At 42.5% G+C, this 27269-nt stretch overlaps 2 protein-coding genes across 4 annotated transcripts in view; one reads left to right on the top strand and one right to left on the bottom strand.

Moving 5' to 3' along the window:
* The window catches only part of TPD52L1 (TPD52 like 1), a 100502-nt gene extending 96318 nt beyond the window's left edge, over positions 1-4184 (top strand). For 2 of the 3 annotated variants that reach the window (XM_027087182.1, XM_027087201.1), the window contains one exon: positions 3014-4184. In XM_027087182.1, coding sequence (XP_026942983.1) covers positions 3014-3142 — 129 coding nt within the window. In that variant the 3' untranslated portion in view covers positions 3143-4184. The remainder of the gene's footprint in view (positions 1-3013) is intronic. The other variant, XM_027087192.1, reaches the window with a different exon arrangement.
* A 2159-nt stretch (positions 4185-6343) lies between these two features.
* Positions 6344-26757, bottom strand: HDDC2 (HD domain containing 2). The gene is made up of 7 exons (XM_027087167.1): positions 26632-26757; positions 25279-25400; positions 23329-23431; positions 16563-16631; positions 12551-12689; positions 8232-9091; positions 6344-7376 (listed from the first exon to the last, which is right to left on the bottom strand). The coding sequence occupies exons 1-6, from the start codon at positions 26701-26703 to the stop codon at positions 8994-8996; spliced, it is 603 nt and encodes a 200-aa protein (XP_026942968.1). The 5' UTR covers positions 26704-26757; the 3' UTR covers positions 6344-7376; positions 8232-8993.
* Between the last annotated feature and the right edge of the window lie 512 nt (positions 26758-27269).

The following is a 27269-nucleotide window of genomic DNA, read 5'->3' as shown; positions in this document are numbered from 1 at the left end:
TGCGTTCTGAATCTTCTCCAAAACTTCTGTAACTTTTCAATCCTGAGGTTATTTCCTGCTGAGGGAATGACTCATGAATCAGTACAGATGAGTGAAATTCCTTGCAGGTCTATATGCTGTATTTCCACTCACACATCCTGCTTTAAGCTTGATTTTTCAAACACCACTTAGAGGGAATCGTGTTCATATTTGTGTTCTATTAGAAATAATGTTCTGCTGTGAAGCGAGGTCCGTTCCTGCCATCTTTGCACACAATCTGTCACACCATCTGGCATTTGCACCCAATGGATAGTTCTTATTTTATACCCAATTGTGTAGATAGTTTGATTTTCCATGAAAAACTTGCCAGTTCATCAAAATCATGTAAAATTTAGTCCTTTCTGCCTACATCCTTGTAATACATCAATGTATTACTTGACATCTTGGCTGGTGTCACCTGTACACTCAATAAGCACAATTTCTATTTCATCTAAAACAAGCAAACAGAAAACAGAATCAGCTCCTGTGAAACCATATTTGGAATGTTCTACTATGTTCCAGTGAATCATGAGCAACTACATCCCCTCTGACCGTTCTGCACCCATGTCAAGCAGAACATATTTTTAGTGCCCCTACTTTTTGGTGAGCACATTGTATGGCCTGAATTAAAACCATAAAAAAAGGTAAGATATACTTACTGTTTCTTTGTGTCCTTTCAACCGGATACTTTTATTAAGAAAGATCAGGAAGCCCAGTTCAGTAATTCAAATAACATTTTTTTGCAAAGAGCAGTTATAGCGTTGGGGACACAGTGACAACTTCTTGGATGAAAAACCATTTTGAAGGGAAGGGTCCGGGAGAAGCTTATCGTTCACATCTCTGCTTAAGGAGGTCCTTGGCTAAAGTATTGTCGTGTGTAGTTACTAAACCCGCATGGTTAGGAAACCCCTTTAGTCCACTCCTTTCTTGGCCAAACTGCTTTATTTCCAAGTGGTTTCCTCCCTCTTTATTTTTCTATTTTGATTTGAGAAATCAGGAACTAGAAGAGAAGAACAAAACAAAGCCCAGAAGAAAACATCAGTAATTGGTATTCACCTGATTTCAACACTGTGTGTGACTTCTATTGCTAAAGAGAATGCGCCTAAAGAGGAAGATGGGAACTATTAATAGAGTTAATTACATTGAATTGACCTTGCCTCTCTCGGAAAAGAAATAACCATAGTGAACAATCAGATAGTTGAAACCAACCCCCTGCTTCTTTCCGGTGCTAAGATAGCACAGAGTGGAGGAGGAATCAGTGCTCTGTCCCTGAAGTCTGCAAACTAAGGTTTATGGGCCAGATTCAGCTGGTTGCCTATTTTTGAGCGGTCTGTGTGCTAAGAATGGTTTTCACTTTTTTTTAATGGTTAAAAAAAAATCAAAGGAAGAACAATATTTTGTGATTTGAAAATTAAATTACATGAAATTCACATTTCACTGTCCATTCATACAGCCTGTATGGAACACAGCCATGCTCATTCACTTATGTATTGTCTTGGCTGCTTTCTACAATGGCTGATTTGAGTATTTGTGACAGAGATGATGTGGTTCCTAAGCCTAAAATATTTATAATCTGTCACTTTCCAGAATGAGTTTTCCAATCCCAAGCAGAGTGGAAAAATTCAACTTAGTAACTGAATTTACAGAGGCAGAGAGGGATTTTAGTGACAATGGGAGAAAAGTTGCGATGACTGAACTGCTTTTAAATCCTGGTTAAGGTTTTAAAAGGGCAGGCCAGGCAATTGGCAGGTACATTGCCCAGTGTGGTTTATGTCCTTGTGAGTGATCATAAGTGACAGTGAGGTGTAGACAGCATTTTGGGAAGAGCAACATCTTCTATACCTTTCTTTTCCTCAAAATATTTTTCCATATTGTTAACGGTTAAAGGAAGGCCGATGTGGCCATTAACAAGACTTGCATTAAGCATTTTGGACCATTAAATATTCTTTTGAGAGAACTTATAATAAGGAATTTTTCAAAATACTTAACCATATTTCTTAATTATAAATTGATTTCTTCCTGACTATATTCTTTTTTTTTTTAATTTTTTTTAAAATTTATTTATTTATTTATGGCTGTGTTGGGTCTTCGTTTCTGTGCGAGGGCTTTCTCTAGTTGTGGCAAGCGGGGGCCACTCTTCATCGCGGTGCGTGGGCCTCTCACTATCGCCGCCTCTCTTGTTCTCTGCGGAGCACAGGCTCCAGACGCGCAGGCTCAGTAACTGTGGCTCACGGGCCCAGTTGCTCCGCGGCATGTGGGATCTTCCCAGACCAGGGCTCGAACCCGTGTCCCCTGCATTGGCAGGCAGATTCTCAACCACTGCGCCACCAGGGAAGCCCCTGACTATATTCTTATTAGCCAATAACAAGTACACAAAAAGAGAGCTTCGTAAAACATCATAACTTTGCATTTTAAGGTATATTCCTCCTATAAAGACAACTGCCTGGAAAGATGTGAGAGGAGCAGTGCTTAAGCCATGATTCATCTCCAACTCTCAAAGTATTAGAAACCAGAAATCATGTTCCATTGAGCCACTCTGCTTTTCAAGAGACATTTTTCGGAAATCCAGATTGCCTTGCTAAATCCCAAATGGAAAACTCAAGCTGGAGTCACTAAAAGGCATTCACACATTTGTGAAATTGGGGGAATTTATCTAATATCCCATTCCATTTGATTAAATTGGTTCTCTGGGTGAGTGAGTAGATGGTGCAAATCCACAGATCTGCATATGCCCCTGAAGGGACTGAGAATTTTGATGTAGAAGAGACAAAGAGAGAGTCACTAAATCTGTACAAATTAAAGTTTCAAGTCCAGTCGCAGAACCCAAATATGAATGATATCCTAGCCCCCTGCTAAAGGAAACTAACTTCTCTACATCCTTTGCATCCCCTTTCAAGAAGACAAGTATATTTGTGAACTTGAAAGCAATCGATCTTATTTTTAAAATTACAGAAATAACGAAATAACTGCATGTGTGCGTCTCAACCCGTTTCAGACGAAAGTAGGCGGGACGAACCAAGGCGGAGGCAGCTTCGAGGAGGTGCTGAGCTCCACGGCCCAAGCCAGCGCGCAGAGCTCGGCCGGTGGCCCCCGGCGGGCCGAGGGGGAGGAGCTGCAGTGCTAGGGCCCCGCCCGCGCCCGCAGCCACCTCCAGGGACCCTGCCCTGCCCGCGCGCATCCGGATATGAAGACCAGAATCCCACTGGAAGACCCAGGCCTTGACCTTGTTCTTCAAATGGCTTCTCCTGAAAGTTTAATTAAATGATTTCCACTTGAATTTGTGTTGATGATGGACCACGTGACCATCACACTTTAGTATTCATAGATAGTCATCTTTTAAAATGTCGGCTCCAGCAGGTACACAGTTGGTCACGACCCTTGTTTTTTGTGTAATTCAACATATTTTCCAAACATGTAGCTATTAATTATTTGCTTTGATTTTTGCTTGGACTCCTGTACGAAGTGCATGTCTTTGAAGGCTCAGTGCCCCCTTTCAGTTCTGTCCACAGGATGGGGCTCTTTCCGACCGTCTCTAGCAGTGAATGGGATGACACTGAGAATTTCATCAAACTGCTTCCGATCTCCCTCGCCTACTTTAATTCCTTATGTTTATTTAAGCAATTAAAATAATTGATTTTAATGACTTTGAATTCTTAATTTCTTTACGTTTCAGTTCTGCTGATGACCTTGAAAGGTGGTAGGTATAATTCTGCAGATGCTATTTTAAACCAACTTCTGCTAATTTGGAAAATATGAGAGAGGATATGTAAGTAATTATAACCTCAACTACCTTAGGATGCTGAAACAATCTACAATTCTAAAATTCTCTCTAATCTACCTAGAGTAGTAGTTAACTTGGTAACTACTGAGTTAAGTAGGCAAGAGATAGCTGAAAAGGGAACTGCTAGAAAATGGGAGAAGCAGGGCTCTGCAACGGTTTCCAGTTTGCAAATTGCTCACAAGAATGAAAAAAGCATCAATCAGTACAACCAGATTTCTGCAGTACTGTTTACCTTCCACATCATATGCTTCTTTTTTCTTCTAAATGGGAACATACATTTGTTATTAGGTAGCATTTGTTGTTAGTAGCTTCCTATAGCTACATTTTTTAAATGTACACTGTAGAATGTAGAATAGACCTACCAACTAAAAATTCACAATTTAAATAAGCAATATATATAACTATTATATATAAATAATATATAATCCATATAATATACATAATATAGATAGCAATATATATAACTATATTATATATAAATAATATATAATACATATAATATACATACTATAGAGAGATAGTATGTTCATTGTTTTTTGTTTTGTTTTGCGGTGCGCGGGCCTCTCACTGTTGTGGCCTCTCCCGTTGTGGAGCACAGGCTCTGGACGCGCAGGCTCAGCGGCCATGGCTCAGGGGCCCAACCGCTCCGCGGCATGTGGGATCTTCCCGGACCGGGGCACGAACCCGCGTCCCCTGCATCGGCAGGCGGACTCTCAACCACTGCGCCACCAGGGAAGCCCCATTGTTCATTTTTTAACTTATTATTAAATAGAAGTGGATATATGTAAATAGTGAAGTAAGACCAACCTAAAAACTTCCATTGAAGTTAATGCAGCAGGACAGTCCATACACCTAACTGAAAATCGAACTGGTTCAGGGCCACATGTCTCTGAGGCCTGAAATCTCAGGAGCAATAGGTGTGGGGCTATAAACTTGAAGCAGAGGGGACAAAGGAGCCCTGCCAGTAGGAGCGTTGGCATTCTCCCTAATTTATCCTTCCAGCCTGCTGGTTGAAGCCAAACTGGCTTGTGACCGTGTTGCTCACCCCCTGCTACAGCGTGTCCTCCGTCTCTCTGTGACCAGTCTGCAGTTGCCTGGTCACCTTTTGTAAACTCACTGCCATTGTTTTGATTGCATTCAGCACCCTGCATTGTATTAGAAAATGCAGTTATGTTGCTATAAACGTATTTTCATTCACCAACCCATTTCTGCACACAGTAGTCTCAACCCTACAATCTGAAAACACAGTATTAAAATTAGGTAGAAAAATAATCAAGAAAATTAGTGTTAATGCCTCAAAGCTAAAATAAAATAAAATAAATTTTATGTTTGTTTTATTTATTTTAATATTTTTGGCTGCGCCAGGTCTTAGTTGCAGCATGCAGAATCTAGTTCCCTGACCAGGGATCGAACCCGGGTCCCCTGCATTGGGAGCATGGAGTCTTAACCACTAGACCACCAGGAAAGTCCCTAGCTGTTTATTTTAAACCATTCTTCAAAAATTCTAATTTCATCAGTTTTTTAAAAACTATATTCACATCACCTCTATTAATTGAAAAGTTTGTTTTTAATTAAAATTATTCCCTCTCATCTGGGAGCGATAAAATGGCCATGACATCTCTTTTTTCATTTTGTCATGAGATGTGTGAGTAGAATAATTAAATCAGTTTTTGGTTGGCAGGTCTCATCTTCTCACTGCTTACTCACTCAGGAGCTGCTCGTGTCTCCCTGACTTTGCACAGGCAAGTATGTCCCAACTTGACTGGCCGCTGAGTTGCCCTATTTTGTCCAGCTGGGCTTAGTTCACATGCAGTAGTTTAAAGTGTTCCACAAGTACTGAACAGTATTTGCACGCAATGGACATAGCCTTTTGCTAACAAATCAAAACGACTTCAGGTCAGGCCAGCCAAGTATATGAAATGCCACAACATGTATGATACCAAAAATGCATCTCAATAATTGAAAACTCCAATGTGAACTGTGATTACAAAATAAACTGTTTTTAAGTAAGCCATTCTGTAATTTAACCATTCATTACTTTTAAAATCCTGTTGCTCTGATGGAAAATATTCAGAAATTTACACTGCAAATTTATCTTAAACTCAAATCTCATAGACTATGACTATTGGTAGGTCATGTCAGCAAAGCAATCTGTATCTTTCCCTAAATTACACATTTTCTTATAAATCTGCTCTTGAACCATAGACAACAGAACGAACTGTCCTGATAAGCCATGCCACTCACAGTGGTCAACGTGAAGAGAACTCTGGGAATCTAAGCGGCTCTTCTGCCACAGTGCATTGTTCCAAAATTACCCATCAGCTTGAAAGTTGTTGAACTTCACTGTAAAATGGTGCATAAGGTTGTGAACTTTAACCCCAAGCCTCTCCTCTCCCTTTTTATTAAATTGGAGTGTGGATGGGTACAATAAAGGAAGGTGGTGATAAGTTTAAAAAGTGACTTAAATATGACATGTAAAGCAACTTCTTCAAACCTGGCGTTCAAATATAATTTCAAACTATATTTGGCAAAGTTTTACGGTTATTTTTGATAATCTTTATTTAAGAATGGTAAAATTCTTTATTCTGCATTTCTACTTGACTTTCAGTTTCTACCATAAAGAGTATATATATCAAGGCAAACCACAAATAACATAATCCTAAGTCTCCCATAGAAATCATCCCCAATCTCACTTTGTCTATAAAGACTGGCAAGTTACTTAAATAAAAATGCTGGGTACAGAGGATGCTCTTCCCAAGGCACTTCGTTAGTCATTTATCCCAGAGCATACGTTACAAGATTTTAAGACGAACAGGTTGGCCATTCTGTTAGAATTAGTATTTGTCAAATATAAGGGCATTGAGAATTACGTAAGAGCTAGGGAAATGGTAGCCCACAGACAATGGGAAAACAAGGAACTGTTTTGGAGATGGAACCACCCCCACCTCCACCCGACCCGGATCAGCCCCAGGGACCAGGCAGGGAGAACTAGCCTGAGGTGCCCCCTGCAGACCAACCCTTCCAGCTGCTCCTCTTTTTGAGTGCGGGGTAGTCTCTTCCTCATTACCAAGAGGTAACAAGGAATTGTTTTTGTTGAGTTCATGTTGCAGGTCATCAGGAGGATGTGACCACCAGCTGACCAGAGAGCTGGGCCCAGGCAATTGGAGGCTACTCACCCCCATCCCTGTGCGTGTAATGTGTGTTCCACCTACCATTCCCACACTAGGAGCTGTTTCAGGAAGCTGCCTTGTGACGGTAATGGTTGAGACCATCTGGACGGTACACGACTGACTGAAGCCAGTTAAAGCTTCTATATAAATTCAAGATTCTGACAGGCGAGTGCAGAGATCTTGTCTTGAGGCCGCCCCAGACAAGCTGCATATGTAAGTTGCCTTGCTTATGAACTGGCCACCTACTAAGCTGGAGTGGCTGCCTCTTCTGCAGTCTCTCCTTGCCCTCCGCGTAGGGGAGCCGGTCTGCGAACCAACAGTTCAACCCAAGAATAATTATTTACTCGGCAACATAGTTCTAGGGTTTGTTATTCAGAAGACCAATTCCAGACAAGTAGCACAGGTATCTAAGAAGAGAAAACCATTAGATTGATAATGCTTAACTATTTGTAGACATCGGCTGGTGAACGCAATAGCTATCTTCTTTTACTGATCTTCATTTTGTCCTTCTTATTAAAGGATATTTTATTTATAACACCATTACATTTTCTGTTTTTAAATATATTAGCCCAATAAGGAAGGTTTAGGACTAAATGTGAACCCTCATTTGGTAGGTAAATGGAAAACTGAGATAATGATTGTGACCAGTATTAAGTGTGACCCAGTAAAGACTTCGAGAGTCTCTGTGTGGATTTATGAAAATTACAACAGGCAAACAACCCAAATAAAACTCCAGGGCCACAGAAATCTTCTGGTTACAAATATTTGAACTTTATCAAGGGTTATTTTGTGTGCATGTTTTCATGCCAGGAGAAAAAAACTCCAAAACACTGATAGATATAGTTGTTTTCTTCTAAACCGTATCTCCAGTGAATAACCAGACCTTGCTGACTTTCAACTATTTACTGCTTTTTACATACTGTTGCTGTGACGCAACAGCATCTCAGTGCAGAGCAGCACTGCTCTTTTCAATGCAGATCAGCTCTAGGTACACGTTTGTGTTGCTCCTAAAGAGATCATGCACCTTGCTTCCGGCAGATTCGGTATCCATGGATACTGCAAAGTTTCCAAAGAAACTGGTGCCTAGGATTCTCACCATGCCAGCCTTTTTAGGCCTTCTTCAAATGGAAACTGACATTTGAATTAAAGGGACAGGCATCATGCTCCCACCAAACTACTGAGCAGGTTTGCATGGATAGCCTTCCCTTCCTCACCATTCAGTGGCTGTGCAACATGTAAAGGCAAGCGGGCAGATTACTTACCCTATGCTAGGGAGATGAGGGGAAGAAGTCGGGTCTGATGCGTTCTCTCCATAAGGTCCCGTGACCCAGTAATAACTCATATATTTCTCATCTGGTGATAAATATCTTATAATCAAGGTCTGAAGAATATAAATCAGCCAGGGGAAAACAGAGGAGGAGAAATGCCATTTGAGATCGCATGCCCAGATTTATATCCCCAAATGACAGAAAGGATTGATGGGGGCAGGGGCAGAACCAGTTACCAGGTTACAAGTCTATGATCAGGGCCCTAAAGCACATCATAGTGAATTAAAAGTCTGGCTGCAGCATCTGAATAAAGCAGCATTTCATCTGATGGGAGAATGCATTATGATACTTTGTCTTTCCTGGATCCTTATCACTAAGCCAGCTGAAGAATCTTCTTAAAAGCAATCATAATTACATTTTCTATTGTTCAACGAATCTGGCCTTCAGGGAGGTAGGTTATTAACTCAGAATAAGATGACTGAAAATCAGTAATAAATATTCCAAAGTTTAAGGTTTTAAAAATTTATTTACTCAGTTCATAAAAAGCCCCCCACCCTCCAAGTCTTCATCCATGGCATTTTCAGGACCACACCCTGTTCTGTAGCTTCTTTTACTGTCCAAATTTTATCACGTTTCTTGCTGGAGTCCAGGCAATTGAAAATAAACAGACTCGCATCTGGGGAATCAACAGACCAACAGTGGCAAAACACAATACCATGAAACAGAAAAATAAAATGTTTGTTACAGGAGTGCATCTCACGAGTGTGGCTCACTGGCGGCGGCAGCTATGTTAGCGTTTCTTTCTGCCTCAAGTTCGGAAACAAGCTGGGCTATCTCAGGGTGACTGAATTTTCCTGCAATGCAAGAAGATAGGGAAAAAGATAATGACAAGTGAATACATCAGTTTCTCCAGCTGGATCCTAGGGCTTGTCAGGAGCCCGATTCTGTGATCTGACCCGTACTTCACTCCAACGCAGAGTAAGATTCCAGGTCCTGGAGAGAGGCCAAAGGCAACCACTCGGAGCTTATGCTAGTCACCCCAGATGCTATCAAGCGTAAGGATGAGAATCAGGCAAAGAACTACAGCTCAGGCAGACCTGGGGAAAACCTCACCAGGCAGCCTCTGAGTACCCCTACCAGGAACTCCAGGGAAACTCAGGGAGGATGGAGTCCAGAGAACTGAGAACAATCGCTGTCCATTCTGAATCTGCAATTAGTTGTGGGGAACAATGCACCTACATATAAAAAGACTGATAGGAAGACCAGGGGGTCTGGGCTGTCCCAGGATGCAGACAAGAGTGCAAACATCTACAATGAAACCAGCTAGTCTGTGCTGTCTTCCTGGCTCCTTGGCCCCTCTGGGCTTCTGCCCTGGGCAGCAGCCAAGCTCCGAGCTATCTTAGGTGGGTGGTGGCTAGCACGTGGTGGGGGGGGGGGGGTGGTTAAACCCACCATCCCTTCTTCCCTGTCTTCTCTTGCCAGTGCCTTTTGTTGCTTGCTCTTCATTCCACAGTTAACTCTATTCCATTGATTCGCTATGCTCAATCTCTTCTCTGAACGTCCCCTTCACTTTCTTGCCCTAACTGACACCTACTCGTCCTGAGGATACAGCTTTCTCTGCAGCCCCTCCACCCGTGGCTGTCTTCTGTCTCATGCAGCTCCTACCACCAGGCCAGGGCTTGTCCTCCACACTCCTCGTTGCTTCCAGGCCATCCTCTGCCCCACGGTGTAAAAGTCGTGCTGTCAGACTTAACGTCATTCCACCAAAACTGCTTTTACCAAGGACACCGATCAGCTCCATGTTGCTAAATCCGACAGCTACTCCTGCCCTCTTGAAACACTTTCTTCCCTTGGCTTCTGGGACCCCTGATTTTCTTCCTCCAAACCTATTCTTCCCCCCATCTTTCCTGTCTAGTGGAAAGTCCAAAATCCTCAGACTCCTCTTATAAACACCCCATACACAAATCCTGTCGACTCTATACTCAAAATATATCCAGAATCTGACTTCTTACTTTTTCTACCATTACTACCCTGGTCCAAACCAGGGCAAGAAATAGGAAGAAACCATTTCTTACATCATTTACACTGTTTAAGTTTACTAATTTTTTACTAGAAATAGTGCACCACAGTGGAAAGTGCAGTGAATTTTAATCTCATCAGCTGTGCGCACATCACCCTCTTTCCAGGCTCAAGTTTCTTCCGCAATAAAATGTGGAGTTTAAACCAGATGACCTTCCAGCTCCCATAGTTTTTGATTGTACTAGTATTCTCATGTTTCATTTTCTGTTTTTCATTGTGAATGTACCAAAATAGAAGAAAATAGTATTAAAATGCAAAGAACAACATAAACGTGACATATTTTATTACCTTATTGGGGAAATATGCTATCTAGTAACCCAATCATTGGTCAAACCTTTTTTCGTGTAAAGAGTCAGATAGTAAATATTTTAGGTTTTGTGAACTATTTGGTCTTTGCTGCCAACTACTGAGCTCTGCTGCTGTAGCATGAAAACAGTATAGACAACAGAGAAAGAAAGAGCGTGGCTGTTTCAGTAAAGCTTTATTGATAGAAACAAGCAGCAGCCAGTTTGGCCCACGGGCTATAGTTGGCTGACCCCTGGTTTACAACATTATTCCACTGAACCAAAGTCAAACATTTTGAGCATCGCCTATACCGAGGACAGATAAGACAAAGCTGGTTGGTCTCAGCCCTCAAACAGCTTACGATAGGGTGGGGTGGGCAAGTGGGGTTTTGGAAAGAAACCCAACGAGGAACATCATTACGGAGAATGCAAGTCAGACTGTGACAACGCTAAGGCAAGCTGCAGACCGAGGGCAGATTGAGCAAAAAGAAGGGAACGCTCAGCTGTGACAGGGAAGATTAGGAGAGGAAACCAGACAGCTGAGTGGCCTTAGCCTGCAGAGCTGTTCAGATGACTTAGAAATTGTCAAGATTTTATTTTTAAGGAAGAGGAAAGCCACAAACGTTTAAAAAACAAAAGAGGTGATGATACCTATATCTACAAAGGAGGAAAGCACTGAGACATGCAGGATGAACTCATGAGCCTAGCAGATTAAATTAGGTGGTTATAACAACAGTTCAATACAGAAATAATGAGGGCCTTGTCTAGGGCAGAGGTAGTGGGGCTGGAAAAGAGAGAAGGAAAATCACATCAACTTCATTACAATGCAAATCATAGTTTGGAGCATATTTTGGAGCTGGGACTTTCCTCTACTTGATGAGGTCACAAAAGGGTCCAGAGAGGTCCCCCCAATATCATCGCTAACAGTATTCTCAGGGGAGATGGAGGCTGAGCTGAGCCTGAAGAACTCCCAGGGAAGAGAGATGGAGTTCTACTCCAGGGAGCAACATGAACACCAGCGGTCAGTGCACCTGGTGCCTCACTCTAGAAGCTGAATCAAAATGAAGATAGCGGGCTTCCCTGGTGGCGCAGTGGTTGGGAGTCTGCCTGCCAACGCAGGGGACGCAGGTTCGTGCCCCGGCCCGGGAAGATCCCACATGCCGCGGAGCGGCTAGGCCCGTGAGCCATGGCCGCTGAGCCTGTGCGTCCGGAGCCTGTGCTCCGCAACAGGAGAGGCCACAACAGTGAGAGGCCTGCGTATGGCAAAAAAAAAAAAAAAATGAGGATAGCTAAGGCTTATTGCCAGCCATTATTCTAAGCACTTCACATATATCCTCAAATAACCCTATAAAGTAGATTTAGTAATTATCCTCAAGTTAAAAATAAGGAAATGAAGGTCCAGAGCTAGGTTAAGTATTAATTTACTGGAAGTTACGTAAATTGTATGTGGCAGAACCAGGATTCAAACCCATGCAGTTTGACTTTAGGCCTGTGCTCTGAAGAGCTATAATGACGACGGTGACTTCAGCTGTTTGGAGTTTTCTCTTTTTAAGTCTCTATTTCTACCTCCACCTTAACATGACCTGACATCTATAAAGCACTTACATATTATAATGCATTTGACATACCTTGAATCTCAAAACCAGCCTATGTCTTAAGTAAGGTATTATGATTTCCATTTTTCAGAAAGGTCAGGAGACTGCCTGGAAGCACACAGCTAGTATGTGTGATGTGAACCTGGTGCTCAGACTCCAGAGCGGCAATGCTCTTGTGCACTAGGTCACCTCATACCATAAACCCCACCATTTGCTTCTTAGATGCTCCATACGAAAGTGTCAGAGGAGGGTAACAACAGTGGACATATAATATAATGTTATGACTAACATTTTATACACTAGGAGTAAATTAAGCCAAACTAAAGTGATGCTTATTGAAAGCAGCATTGCGTACCTGCTGTGGAATTGTAGAAGTCCTGCAGTCTCCCAGGTTTGTTCTCAAGGTCTTCATATTCAGATGCCTGAAGAATCATTTCACATTGGTCCAGCTGCTTCACAAATTTAGCTTCTGCACTAGATTGGGTCTCATATTCCTAAGTAAAGGGACAATTAAAGCCACATGATTAGGGCTGCATGATAGGTTATTCCAGGAAAATTCTCATTCTGGTACCTGAAATCAGAGTCACAGCTAAAAGCACATTCTGCACTGGCCACATTTCTCCACTGCATACAAACCCATCACAGAGACTAGTCACCTGCAACTCCACCGCTTAACAGCGGCGCTGTATGTGGGAAGGCGGTGCTCACAGCTCCATCTATTCCACCCGATGCCTGCGAGGCCTCATGTGTTCACATGGACACTTCCAAGCATTTTCCTTCCTGTTTAGTAACTTATCTTCAAGATCATTATTCTTTAATCCACCTGAGTAGAGCAGGTCTTTTCAACTTCAAGCTAATATTTCATCTTATGCTTCTCAAATTATTTCCCTCTCCATTTAATGTCGCGTTTCCTTTTCCTTTTGAAGTGACTTTCTAGCTTTCTCATTTAATTTCGGTTACCACTCTACAATGAAAATCTCTGTCCCTGCTTTCCAAATAGGGAGGAGTTAATCAAGTCCCTCCGGGTTATGACTCTTGAGGATACAGCCAGGGTCTGAGAACTCTTCATGCCATGGGTATGTGCATGTGTTGGTGGCAGGGAGGCGGTGAAGGTAGTGGACGGGGTGTGGCTTTTTTACCTTTCCTCTTCCCTTTGTTCCCTCCCTCCTCAGTGCAGGCCAGAAATAAGAGGCAGTCTGCTTCATAGTGCATGACACATGTCACAAAACCACCAGTCCCAATTAATACTATACAGAACCATTCTTCTATTAAGACCAAAGTATTCCCAACTGATTTCCCTGCCAAGCTCTCATTTGTAATTCCACCCTAGATGTGTTCAGATAATGAACCTGTCATGCTTTCTCAGCAGGGTGATGTGATGTGAATCACTGAAGATTTCTTGGTTTTTATTAGATGCAGCTCTGACTGGGGTTTTCAGAACAACAGAAGGATGAGGATTTCAAGCAAGTTCCAGGTTCTCAACATGGAGGACCGAAGGAAAGAGAAAGAGAGGAAAGGAGAGGAAGATCAAAGGTTACCTCCCTCTCCCTTGGGGAAAGATTGGCCCTACATGAAGTATCGACATATATAAAGTTGTCTTTTATGTGTTCCACTTTCTCACCTCCTAGTGACTCTCCCTCTGGGACCCAGGACGCTCATGTTGCTGTATATCAAACTCCCCACCAAAATACAGCACTTGTACTTCAAAGGATAGAACAGAGAGAGGCTTTTTTAAGGGGTACTTGTTAACCCAACAGTATCTTCAGCTGTATGTTGGGAAACAATCCAAGGGCAGGTGAGTGTGCCAGGCATTCAGCATATGGCAGGGAGCACCTCTTGCTTTGCCTCGGGATTCCAAGGGTTATTTCTTTAAAGCAAAATGCAGGTGGTAGGGCGGATATCTTTCTGTGATACTTCGAGGAAAAAAATGAAAATGTTTTCCCTTGACTCACTAAAATTTGACTTCACACTTCTATGGTAAAAGATAAATTATAATCGAGGATATCTAATTGCTTTAACTAGATGTGACCCTGTGGGCTGATAGCTATTTACAGTTGTGAATAGCAGTGATTAACGTTTCAGAAATCGATCAACTGCCATTTTCTATGTAACCAGTACTCAGTTCCCTGCGTTCAGAGTGACCCTATTTTCTTAAATCAAAATCAGAACATATGGACTGGAGACAGAAAAACAGAGTGTACTATGTGTCAGGCAATATTCTAACTGCTTTACATATATTCATTTGATTGCCACGCAACCCTATAAAATAGGTATACTACTATTAGTAGCATTTTATAGATGAGGAAATTGAGACAGAGAGGTTCAGTAAGTCGCCCAAGATCACATAGCTAGTAAACAGAGGAGCCAGTAATTTGAACCTTGGAAATCTGGTATTGAAGCCAATGTACATGAATCTAAAACATGCATAAGTTAATATGAGAGTCTGTGTTCTCTGTTGAATAGCGTTCCCACAAAATCATGTCTACCTGTAATGCACGAATGTAACCTTATTTGGAAATAGAGTCTTTGCAGATGTAATCAAATTAAGATAAAGTCATAATGGATTAGCATGGACCTCAACCCAATGACCGACATCCTTACGAGAGGGAAATCTGGGCACAGTTACAGACACAGGAAGAACATCACCTGACTAAGGAGGCAGAGACTCGAACAATGTATTCAGAAGGCAAGGATGTCAAAGCTGGAAGACGCATTCACCAGAAGCTAGGGAGAGGCAAGGAAGGATCCTCTCCCAGAGCCTTCAGGGAGCATGGCCCTGCCAGCACCTTGATTTGGACTTCTGGCCTCCAAAACTGTGAGACAATACATTGTTGTTTTAAGCCATCCGAGTTCGTGGTAATTTGTTACAGCAGCCCCTGGAAACCCAGGGTCTCTTACAATTAATAGTAAGTAACTGACATAGTATCATGAATACATAAGAACTATAAATGCTTGTTCAATTAATTAACATACAGCGTAATGACATAAAGAAAATGCTGAGTTAGGAAGCAGGCTTGTGGCCTTGCTTTGTCACCAGCTGGCTAAGAGACCTTGGGGAAGGCAAAACTCTTTAGTCTCCAGTCTTCTTATCTATAAAATAAGGGAGTTGGAAACAGGCTTTCTTTCAGCTATAACTGTACAAAACTCTAACAGATACAGTAAAGAGCCAAACAGAGAGAATATAGAGATAATTAAAAAATAACGAAGAATATAATAAAGTTGCCACTGCACAGAATCAGGGAAAGAGGAAGAAAGAGAGAGAAAATTAGTTTTCTAAGGCTGCTGTAAAAAGTACCACAAACCGGGTGGCTTAAGCAACAGAAATTTATTATCTCCCGGTTGTGGAGGCTGGGAATTGGGAATCAAGGTATTTGCAGGGTTGGTTCCTTCTGAGGGCTGTGAGGGAAGGAACTGCTCCAGGCCTCTGTCCTTGGCTTACAGATGGCCTTGTTCATGCTCACATGGTACTCTTCCAATATGTGTGTCTCTACATCCAAACTCGCCTTTTCATAAGGACACCAGTCATATTGGAAAAGCGCCCCACCCAGATGACCTCATTTTAACTTGATTACCTCTGTAAGAATCCTAGTTCCAAATAAGGTCTTATTTGGAGGTACATATGAGTTTTAGGGGGTGAAAGAAAAGGTGGAAGGTCGGGTTCAGAAGACAGGAGGAGGGAGCAGGGCTTTGAAGGAAACGTGAAGAGTGAGAGTGAGAGGCAGGGCTACCCAAGCGTAAGGGGTGGGGCTAGAGGCTCAAGCAAGGGAGGGTCAGTGGGGCTGGAAGGGAGGGAGAAACTGCAGTAGGCAGGGTTTGTTTGTCGTTTTCTCTTCACTGCTGGAAAACAGCACCAGGGAGGGACTGAGTACCCACAGAGCCCACGTTCTGCGCTGGGCTCCATGGCAGCACCTGGCCTTGACCTCACTCAGCCCTAACACCCCTTAATGGTTTCAGAGATGGACAACTGACTCAGGGAGGGGAAGGAGCCCAAGGTCACTGAGCCAGGAAGTGGTGAGTGAGGTGGGAACCCAGTTCTGAACTACCCCAAAGCCTACATTCCTTTCAAGGACCAGAGACGGGGGTGGGGGAGTGTGAGGTTGACAGGGTGGAGGATGAGAGCTATGCATCAGGAAATCCAGGGGCTGTGAGTCAGTATCCGTACCAGGCTTTATGGTGACAAGGGAAATGGGAAGAAAAATTACTGTTAGTCCTGAGAAGTTCCTGCAGCAGCTGGGAGGTGAGAAACTGACATGACCAAAAAAGCAACAAGTTGGAGACAGCTTATTGAGATAGTCTAAGTCAAATAAAACACTGATGAGCCATATAAATTCAGTTACAATAAAAAGCAACCCATCAGATATACTTACTTCCCAAAGTTCATAGAGCTCTTTTCTGAGATCCTCTGGGAGGAGCTGGGTTAGCTGCTTCATAGCTTCCTGAAACATCAAATCATTACTTTAATCATATTCACATTTATTTAACAGCTCATCTACAAATGCCAAATAATGGACTCAAACTCTTACAAATAACTCCCAAAGGGGCAGCAGAATATTGGACAATATTTAGGCTTACAAGGAGGGCAGTTGTGTACATTAAATAAATGTATTTGTTCATATGTATTTATTCACGAGCACTTATTTTGTGGCCTACAGCACACCAGACACAAATAAGGACAATGAGGAAGGTGTGAAATGATTACAGAAGTATCAGAAGCGAGGCCAAGCAGTTTACATCTTTTTTTTTTTTACATCTTTATTGGAGTATAATTGCTTTACAATGTTGTGTTAGTTTCTGCTGTATAACAAAGTAAATCAGCTATACGCATACATATATCCCCATATACCCTCCCTCTTGCATCTCCCTCCCACCCTCCCTATCCCACCTCTCTAGGTGGTCACAAAGCACTGAGCTGATCTCCCTGTGCTATGCGGCTGCTTCCCACTAGCTATCTATTTTACATTTGGTAGTGTATATATGTCCATGCCACTCTCTCACTTCGTCCCAGCTTACCCTTCCCCCTCCCCGTGTCCTCAAGTCCATTCTCTACATCTGCATCTTTATTCCTGTCCTGCTCCTAAGTTCGTCAGAACCTTTTTTTATTTTTTAGATTCCATATATATGTGTTACCATATGGTATTTGTTTTTCTCTTTCTGACTTACTTTACTCTGTATGACAGACTCTAGGTCCATCCACCTTACTACAAATAACTCAGATTCGTTTCTTTTTATGGCTGAGTAATATTCCATTGTATATATGTACCACATCTTCTTTATCCATTCATCTGTCGATGGACACTTAGGTTGCTTCCATGTCCTGGCTATTGTAAATAGAGCTGCAATGAACATTGTGATACATGACTCCTTTTGAATTATGGTTTTCTCAGGGTATATGCCCAGTAGTGGGATTGCTGGGTCATATGGTAGTTCTGTTTTTAGTTTTTTAAGGAATCTCCATACTGTCCTCCATAGTGGCTGTATCAATTTACATTCCCATCAACAGTGCAAGAGGGTTCCCTTTTCTCCACAACCTCTCCAGCATTTATTGTTTGTAGATTTTGTGATGATGGTCATTCTGACCAGTGTGAGGTGATACCTCATTGTGGTTTTGATTTGCATTTCTCTAATGATTAGTGATGTTGAGCATCCTTTCATGTGTTTGTTGGCAATCTGTATGTCTTCTTTGGAGAAATGTCTGTTTAGGTCTTCTGCCCATTTTTGGATTAGGTTGTTTTTTTTTTTTTTTGATATGGAGCTGCATGAGCTGCCTATATATTTTGGAGATTAATCCTTTGTCAGTTGCTTCATTTGCAAACAGTTTCTCCCATTCTGAGGGTTGTCTTTTTGTCTTGTTTATGGTTTCCTTTGCTGTGCAAAAGCTTTTAAGTTTCATTAGGTCCCATTTGCTTATTTTTGTTTTTATTTCCATTACTCTAGGAGGTGGGTCAAAAACGATCTTGCTGTGATTTATTTCATAGAGTGTCCTGCCTATGTTTTCCTCTAAGAGTTTTATGGATTTTACATCTTGTGGATGAATTGCAAGATGCCCACATGAATTTCAACCATAAGCACACTACAGTTCAAAACAAACCTGAGTGTGGGGAGAATAGGAAAGTATCGGTGAATTACAAACCTCAAAGAAATTTTTTGTATACCATTATGTTCATTTTTTATCGTTAAAATGTTTTTATTGCAAAATGTAAAGCACTACACAAATGGGCAGATATTGTTATTAACATAAAGGAAATTACAAGCAGCATTTCGTAGGCTCACAGACTCACAGACTGAAAAGAGATGTTAAAGGGTAACGAGCCCAACCATCCAGCAGCATCACTGGGCACTTCTTATCCTCCCTCCACAAACATGTCCAGTGGTGGGAACCTAGCACCTCAAGAGGTTACCCAAATGGGCTTTAGGCAGCATTGGTAGAAAGTACTTTCTTACATCAAGCTGAAAATTGTCCCTGTAGTCCTTCCACTATGCCTATAGCCCCAGCTCTTCTGCCTTCCTCCCTCATAAAAACACAATGTCAAACAGGTGGGCCGTGGCCCAGCTGGGCCAGAATCTCTGCGACCAGTGATTGGTCCAAGGGATGGCCATGTAACTCAAACCAGCCACTCAGGGACCATCTGCATGAGTTGTCCAGCAGAGGCTGGGAGACAGAAGCCCCGAGTAGAGCCTGGAGAGCCAAAACCCACAGAAAAGCAGAGATGAGAGAGTGAGAGCATGGAGGGTGTTCAGTATGTATATCTAGTCTCCAAGTTCCAGGAGCCCCTCTCGTTCCCATCTCTTCCTTCATTTCTATGTTGCTCCAAAATTCTAAAATATCACATTTTGGGGGCATGAGGTCTGCAGTCTACTCTCAATTGGCTTCCAATTCCTTCACTATCCTCATCCTATGCCTCTTAATCTGGTCCAGTTCTTCTAACTAGAGCTTAGGCTCTTTGAAAAGAATATGGTTGTAAGAACCACTTTTGGCAAAGTGGGTATATAAAAGTGGCAAAGGTCTCACATAAGATCAAATGGTGAGATGGGAAAAAGCAATAAAAATAAAAATGAGTATTTGTATATATAATTATTTATTACCGGGAGAAAAAAATGTTACAGAATACAACCACTTCCAGAGCAAACCACATTGGCCAGTGTCAACGATCTGCTCTTGTAACTAACATCACCATCTTGAATGGTTTGCACCATTATAGCAGCCTTAGTGGTATGAAATTTAGGGTATTTTGCACCTGCATTCTCCCTTGTTTCTTTTTCATAAACCTCAGCAAAATACTTGAGAAAATACTTTGCACTTTCAAAAATTAATAGTGTCTTTATAAATAGATCACTTTTCTCTACACTATTCTAGAAACATAAGTTTGCCCATTGCTTTTGTTTGAAAAGAATGAACTGAATAACATATAGGTATAGAGACATATCAAAATTAAACTTTTATAATATAAACATAGAAGTCCTGCTGTGACAAGGGATTACTTTATTTCCTTCAGAGCGATGCACCCAGCGCTGAATACAGTGATTGATATGTGGTCTGACCCCGAAACACAATGGAACCAAAGCTTCCATCGTGCCAAATGCTCTATTTCTATAAATGCAGCCCAAGGCTGAGTTGGCTTTTTGGAAATCACATGATTACTGACTTATTAATAAGCTTCCTGGTGACTAAAATCACCATGTCTTTTAAAAAACAAAACATAGCAAACAGATACGTTTTTGTTCTCTTCCTGAAATTAAGCAATGATTTTCTGGACCTAAACTCATTGATATCATTTGTTATTATACAATCAGAATTGCATTTTGAGACCTCTTAGTTGTTATTCCTTGTTTGGCCTCATATGCCACAGAATCATGCCTACCTTTTCAAATGAGCCACTGAAATCGACTTCATTGAAGTCCAGGACAAATGGCTGCAGATGTCAGACTTGCCCTGCCTGATGGTGAGCCCTGCCACTCCCACTTCTAAACTGAGTTTTGTCTTGTTCACACAGATTTAGAGTGATAATCTCCCTAGCTTCTTCCTGTTAGCAAAACATGTCAAGAATCTGCCTACAGGGCTTCCCTGGTGGCGCAGTGGTTGAGAGTCTGCCTGACGATGCAGGGGACATGGGTTCGTGCCCCGATCCGGGAAGATCCCACATGCCGCGGAGCGGCTGGGCCCGTGAGCCATGGCCGCTGAGCCTGCGCGTCCGGAACCTGTGCTCTGCAACGGGAGAGGCCACAACAGTGAGAAGCCTGTGTACCGCAAAAAAAAAAAAAAAAAAAAAAAAAAAAAAAAGAATCTGCCTACAGTTCTGAGCTGAGTGAAGCTTTCAGCAAATGTCTGTCAGTTTTGTGACAAGCACCCAGAAAGCAGTATTCATCACTCACACACCTTTGGTGAGGCTGAAGAGTGCAACAGTTAATGACAATCTGTAGATTCAGATGGGGTTTGAAACGCTGCTTGCCATTTACTAGCTGTGGAACCCTGTGCAAGTTACTTCTTTGTCCTTCAGGTTTCTCATCTGTAAAATGGGGTTAATAGTGGTACCTACCTGAAAGGATTGCTGTGAGGATTAAATAATTAATATATATATAAAGTGCTCATTATCTGGCACAGGAAAAGCACTCTGTAAAATGTTCACTGTATTTTTCACTTTCTCCATCTTGCATGTTTACTCCCATAATAAAGTTTGGTTCTTCCCCTTTTAACCTCTAGTTCTTCAGCAACTTTAACTCTCAGGTACATATATATCATAACTCTGCCTTCTGTTTTAATAAGTTTTCCCTTTGCCAAGGAATATAACCTGCTATTGCTATATTCCAGAGTCAAGCTTCATCCCACTACTTCTTAATGATCCCTACCAGGCATCATTTACCAACTAGGGTTATAATATAAAGTTTATTTTATCCTGTTTAGGAGGGGAGTCAGACTACAAGTATTACTTTTGGCCCCCCTGAATTTTCTGTTCTACACCTTCATTCTCCCTTTCATCTTAATACCTACTCTCCTCCAAGACAATCAGCCTTCCAATTTTATCAAGTATTTCTCCTCCCATTCCTACTTGGGTTTAAAGCCTTTCTGATGCCGTTGGCTAGCCTCTGGGCAAATGATACTTCCTGGTTTTCAGTATGTGCATTCCACCTCAAGGAGCCAAGAAACCCTCATTTAATTATCTTAAGTTATGGCTCAGACATCCACATCTTATTCATAAACACCATCTGCATAAAGAACTGTTCACCTCCCAGATCTTTTTCTCTGTCCCAAATCCTAACTAGCAGAGGAAGAGGCAATGGAGTATCAGCACTCCCCAAGCCTTTGGTTTCCTGTCCAAGAACTTGGGGTTCTTTAAGATGTTTCCCCTGTCCCTTCTGATGATATTTATTCTCCTATAAATCAGATGGAGTGGGCAGCAGCCAGGAGGTTTAATGAGGCTGGGCAGGCTTTTCATCATTGCCTGCATACGGCGTCCAGGAAGAAGCAGCACTGAGTGTCAAGTCCCCTCTATGCCCCGCTCCGGGGGGTGTCACTAGCCAGGACTCAGCTTCTGTCAGGACACAGGTAGGTTTTCTCTGTCTCCAGTGGTTGGAGATCCTTCCTACTGAATGTTTTTTCTTCAGAAGGTTCTGACTCGCTCCTCTGTGGAATGAACCTCACATTCCTTGTGTGCCGATACGGGAACACTCTCTTCTTCCTTTGCGTCACTTTAAGGTCTCTGGTCACCCTCTGGTACTTCAGTATGTGATTTCTCCTCCACAAGGTATACATTTACCCTTGAATGAAACCATCGTACATCCTGAAACGTGCTATATAATTGAGGAGTCTTTTCCTCCTCCTTTTTCTCTATGTCATATGTCAATACCCAACATCCTCTGGTTTGGGGCTAACTCCTCTCCACAACTCAGCATCTTGAGCTAATTGTTTTCTTTTTGTGTTAATCCTGCCAGTCAACCTAGGAGTTCTTTATTCAGGACAGTCTAGACTCCCACAGAGAAACATTTCCTTAGCTCCTCCATTTTCACAGACTGTCATGATGCTCGTGTGTTCTGGACCTGTATTTACACTAAGAACACATTCCTTACACTATTCCCCTTACTACCATAATTTAGGGTGTGTTGGAACTCCTAAACTGAGATTCCTTATAGATCTTCTTGCCTCTAGAGGGGCAAAAATGCTGTTGGCTACTGAGCTCTAGCCTCCGCCAGCTCCGAGAACAGCTATTTAAGCCCACCTTCCCTGTTAAACCACCTTGATGAAGGATCTGTTGACTTAGACATTTAGGATCAATCTCTCTGGCCTACAATAAAAGCAGCTTGCAATAATCCCTGAATTGGGAACCAGCCATTCAGCATTTTAAAAAAAAACCTTCCTGGATTTTCCAGTCTCTGTGTCAAATATGTCTTCCTCTTTGTCCCTGGACTCTGGTTTAGAGTCCAAATCAGCAGACAATGTTTTATTGATGTTATTCATTTTTTACTAACACAAAATTTTTTTCTTTACTTTTAACCACTAAATCAAAGGACTAATTTAAAATTTACTAAATACTAATTATAATAATGATTATTCTTGGGCTTTATAGAACTTCTCTCCAAAGAGCTTAAACTAGCATGGAGAATTCCTTCAAGTTCCAGCTATTTCCATTGTTCTAATGAAAGCCGTACTATCTGTACTCTGTGTTCAGGTCCCCTCTATGCCCCTCCATGAGAACTGAAACCAACAAAATGTCCTGTCTCTGTGTTAAACAAGGCTTAGAATAAGCAAAACCAATTCACTGCTTATTCCAAGAAATCCTTACTTCTGGAAGGTAAGATTGTAAACCACCCAAAATAGAGTAAGCACTAACAGCTTGCCCTTCAAGACGCTTGTTAAGACCTTGGCTCACCAGCCCTACCACCCCAAAGTTATTGTGTCCTAAACTCTATGCAATCCCATCTTGTAAGATAGTAGCTCCTCTTGTAAGATGCATCCAAACATCCTCCAGCCCAGGCCCTAAAACTCTATAAATACCCTCCCTTCACCCTCCTTTCTGAGACACTACTAAAACTCCATCAAGGAGGTACTCTCCCTTACTGCAAGAGGTCTAATAAACTTAGCTTTGTTTCAGCAGTGGGTTTTTCTGGGGGTCTTTTGTGGAGTCAACAGTCAACACTGACCTCTTCTCGCCTATGTTTTTCTTCTTTGGGGATGTTATCTGCTGGTGCTATGTCCCCAACGATGCATTCTGCCATATCATGAACCAGGGCTAGGCGTACACATCTGAGCAGGCAAGAAATGGTGAATAATTACACAGAATGATATTCACTAGATTCCTTCTCTATACTACTTTGAAGTTACATAATATAGTTTTCTTTCTCCAGCCTCACAGAGTATTTTATTTTAATGCAGTATTTTCTAAAGTAATTATATTCTGCCAGCCTGCAACAGTTCTGAATCAAAACTGCTAGTTAATATTCAGCACAATACATGAGAATACAGGGGAAATTGTTAGCATGAATTAAAAAAAATAGCTGGTTTCTCAAATGTCACTTTAAAAGGTGGATAACTTTAGATTAAAAAGCCAGGAGGTGATCTAGTTAGAGCATTTACTTATTGATACAAAATTCAAAAACTATCATCTCCCCAATGTACTAGTCAGATGTCAAAATGATGCCCTTTCTAGAGAAATGGGTAGAGTTGGACAGATCTGAGTTTGCATCCGGCAATCAACATCTAATAGCTGTGTGGCCTTTGCCAAGGTACTTAATTTCTTTAAATGCTGAGTTTTGCAGCCTTCATTTTTAACATCCGTAAAAAGGGGTAATAATACTTCCTAACTTTGGTATGAAAACTAAATTTGATAATTTATGTTCCTGAAACATGTTGATTATTCAACAAATGATTATAATTATTAGTGATAATGATTAGTGATTAGGATAATCAGCATCAAAATAATAAAGGCAGTTCATGAGATAAATGCCCCAGAGGGCCAGTCTGTTTTATGTTCCCACCATCACCGAGGCAGAAGAAGGCCTCCCAGCCTCCTCACAGGTGTCCCTGCCTGCAGTTGCTCTCTCATCTAGTTCAGTCTCAGACTGTCCTTACGAGCCTCTCCATCTGACACCGTGCTCATCTCGTACCATCTGCCAAAAACCTCCTAAATTCTACGCCATCTACAGAGTAACAGGCCTCCGGAGACTCCCTAATGGACCTTCGTTTCAATCAATTTGATTTACTTATCAATTCCAAAATATACCTTTACTTTCCTACCATCAGAGATTTGGTTTCTCTGCCCTCTCTTTATGTGCTGTCTTCTACTTCTCCACCTAATCAGCACCATAGAGGTCAACTCCGATTCTGTCTCCTCCATGAAGACCGCCCGAGAACAGGTGATCTCTTCGGTTAAATTTTCTAACTTAATTTATTTTGTGCTCTGTATGGAAGCCACTCTGGGCCTGTGTAATTCATCTGGGTTTTATTTACTATCTTATACTGTATTGCTAGGAAAGTTTGTCCTGCGCTCAAAAAGCATTTTATTTTTTATTTTGTTTATTTATTTTGGCTGAGCCAGGTCTTAGTTGCGGCATTCAAGACGGATCTAGTTCCCCACCCAGGGATCAAACTCAGGGCCCTTGCATTGGGCGTGGAGTCTTACCCACTGGACTACCAGGGAAGTCCCTCAAAAAGCATTTTAAACACTTGTTGGTTGACTGAAGGGAGAGAGGATATCTTTCTCAGCTCTTTCCTGCACATACAATTTCAAAAAGTCACTTCACAAATAAGTGCTACTATTCAGAAAAGGGGTGAAATAAAGGTACACACAGTGTATGGATACAATTTTAGACAAAAGACACTTTACCTTCAAGGCCCTGGAAACCCTCACATCACACTTAAGTTTGAGACCAAGGTAGGCTCTTTCACTTGCCAGGAGAAAACCCAGAGTACAGTTTACAACAACTGAAGTGATCAGCATATAATGCCCCTTCCCACATCCTGAATCTGTATGGTTTGCCTCAAGTAATTTTTCTTGACATATACACTAAGCTACAAGAATCTGACACAGGCCTCAGTCATGAAGAGTCATGCATACCCACAGACCCTAACCGGCACCAAAGTTCACAGCTTACCGGTCTTTGTTAAGATGTTCATCTTTGGTCACCAGAGCCATAACTGCCATCCTATACATGTGATCTGATACGCTCTCTGGCTTCTGGACATTTCTGTATACCCAGCCAGTACGTGGGACTCTCTGATAAAAATGAACAGAAAACAATTGATAAAAATAAGTATTTTAACTATCTACAGTGCTCTTCAAGAGAAGTCCAGGGAATAGGGCACAGAAGCTGGGTCACGGTTTCAGTACATATTAAAAAACGCTTAACTAACCTAAATGATCAACTGCTGGAATCAAATAAACCAGTGAGGGCAGAGAATGAGAAAGAGAGAGGGAGGGAGGAATAATTCACAAGTATACAATACATAAGTCCAAAAGTCAAGTTACTCCGTGTTACCGATTTACTGATGTACAGATCATATACAAGTCCTTAAAACATAAGAACAAAACTGTAAAGTATCTTATCTTTCCTAACTATAAGAGTTGTTAAGTTTTACTTCAAACAACTCATTAGACACAAGTAGAAAACACTGTGGTGAAAGCGTCGTGAACAAGCAACAGACTTCCAAATTCTGAAGCAGAAAGGATAAGGCGTTTCTAACTGCTTCATGCTACCCACCAGTCATGACTCTTCCTTTTACTCAGATCATGATGTGATCCTGTGAGACTCGGGAGTTCACATTTCTAAAGAATTTTATGAACTGCAGAAACAATGGCATGAAACAGATAATCTGCTTTGAACTTGGAGAAATTCTGCAAAACGTGTGGCCAGGGGTGGACCGGCAGGAGGAGGACCTCTGGGATGTAACTCCAGTGTGTGCTACATAAAATCCTCCGTTAAAAAAAAAAAAAAAAGTCTTGTTATTTCTATAAGTAATTGTGAGACAGATTTTAAGCACTCCACTTAAACCCTGCAGGACCAATGGGTTCTGATCTTCCCACTTGGCTGGTTGTGGGGTCGTGAGCCCCAAAAGTAGTCAGGGCAGACGCGGGCAGAGGGACCAGCACATCACCGCGCCGGATCCCCTCCAGAAACCTCTCGAAAGGCCGCCTGGGCCGGCCCCATCGGAGCGCCAGGCCGACACAGGAAACAGCGCGTCTCGGACTCCTCTCGGCCTGGGGTCGGCCCTAGCAGCCCGGCCACGCAGTCTCCGCCACTTGCTTCCTCCGACCACGGTCCGGACGCACGACCGCATCCATCCGGAGGGGTTTCCTCTGTCGACCCCAAGAGGCCGGGAGAACTGAGGAAGGGGGCTGGCCTCGGGCCAGGTGGGGAGCAGGAGCCTCGTCGCCCCGCGGCCGGCCCCGGCCTCTCCCCGCGCAGCCGCGACCCGGGCCCCAGGCGGCCCTCCCGGCGCCCGCTCACCTTGAGCTGCCCCACCAGCCGCAGGAACTGCAGCAAGTCCCGGGCCCCGCGGCCCGAGATAGGCGCAGCCATGCGGCCACCGATCCCGACAGGTCTGAGCCAGCAGCGCGACCGCCGCTCGAAGCTCCTCCCCCCGAAGCCCCTCCCACTGAAGCTCCTCCCATTCTTCCTCCCTACCCCTCCTTCCCTCTCCTCCTCTCCTTACTCTTCCTCCATTTCCTCACCCTGGTTTTCTCCGACTGTTCTGTCCAGTCTTCCACCTTCCTGGCCGTAGTGGCTGCAGTTGGGCATTGCACCATCCAAGGCAGAGGCACTGTACTTGGAGCATCTAGGTATGCATTACTTGTTTGCTAAACTCCGCTCAGCTGAACTCCATCAAACTTTTAAAGGGATTGCAGTTCCTTGGGGAGGGACAGAGGGGTTGGGGTGCCGAGGAGGTGGAGGAAGGTTATGCCATAATGCACCAAAATCTTGCCTTTTAGCAATTCAACCTCTGACTAGAGGGAGAGATAAGGAACTCTACTTCAAGGCGAGCAATCTATAAACATTTTAACAGAGGCACAAGGAAGATGCTTTGGAAGGGAGACATTAGTTAGGAGTGACAAAAGTACTGTAAGGATTGGAGGCTAGCCATAGCT

The sequence above is a fragment of the Aethalodelphis obliquidens genome, unplaced genomic scaffold (genome assembly GCF_003676395.1).
Source record: "Aethalodelphis obliquidens isolate GAN/ISIS:26980383/991018 unplaced genomic scaffold, ASM367639v1 scaffold3, whole genome shotgun sequence".
Classification (NCBI taxonomy): domain Eukaryota; kingdom Metazoa; phylum Chordata; class Mammalia; order Artiodactyla; family Delphinidae; genus Aethalodelphis; species Aethalodelphis obliquidens.
Note: the sequence above shows the minus strand (reverse complement) of the source record. Positions and strands in the feature narration are given on the sequence as shown.

Excerpts from the sequence above, each read along its gene's own strand:
- HDDC2 (XM_027087167.1), bottom strand. The coding sequence starts at position 26,703 with ATGGCTGCGCCTATCTCGGGCCGCGGGGCCCGGGACTTGCTGCAGTTC. Across the intron at positions 23,432-25,278 it reads GAACATCTTAACAAAGACCG|ATGTGTACGCCTAGCCCTGG; the intron begins GTAAGCTGTGAA and ends TTGCCTGCTCAG. Across the intron at positions 9,092-12,550 it reads CTTCTACAATTCCACAGCAG|GAAAATTCAGTCACCCTGAG; the intron begins GTACGCAATGCT and ends CTTGCATTGCAG.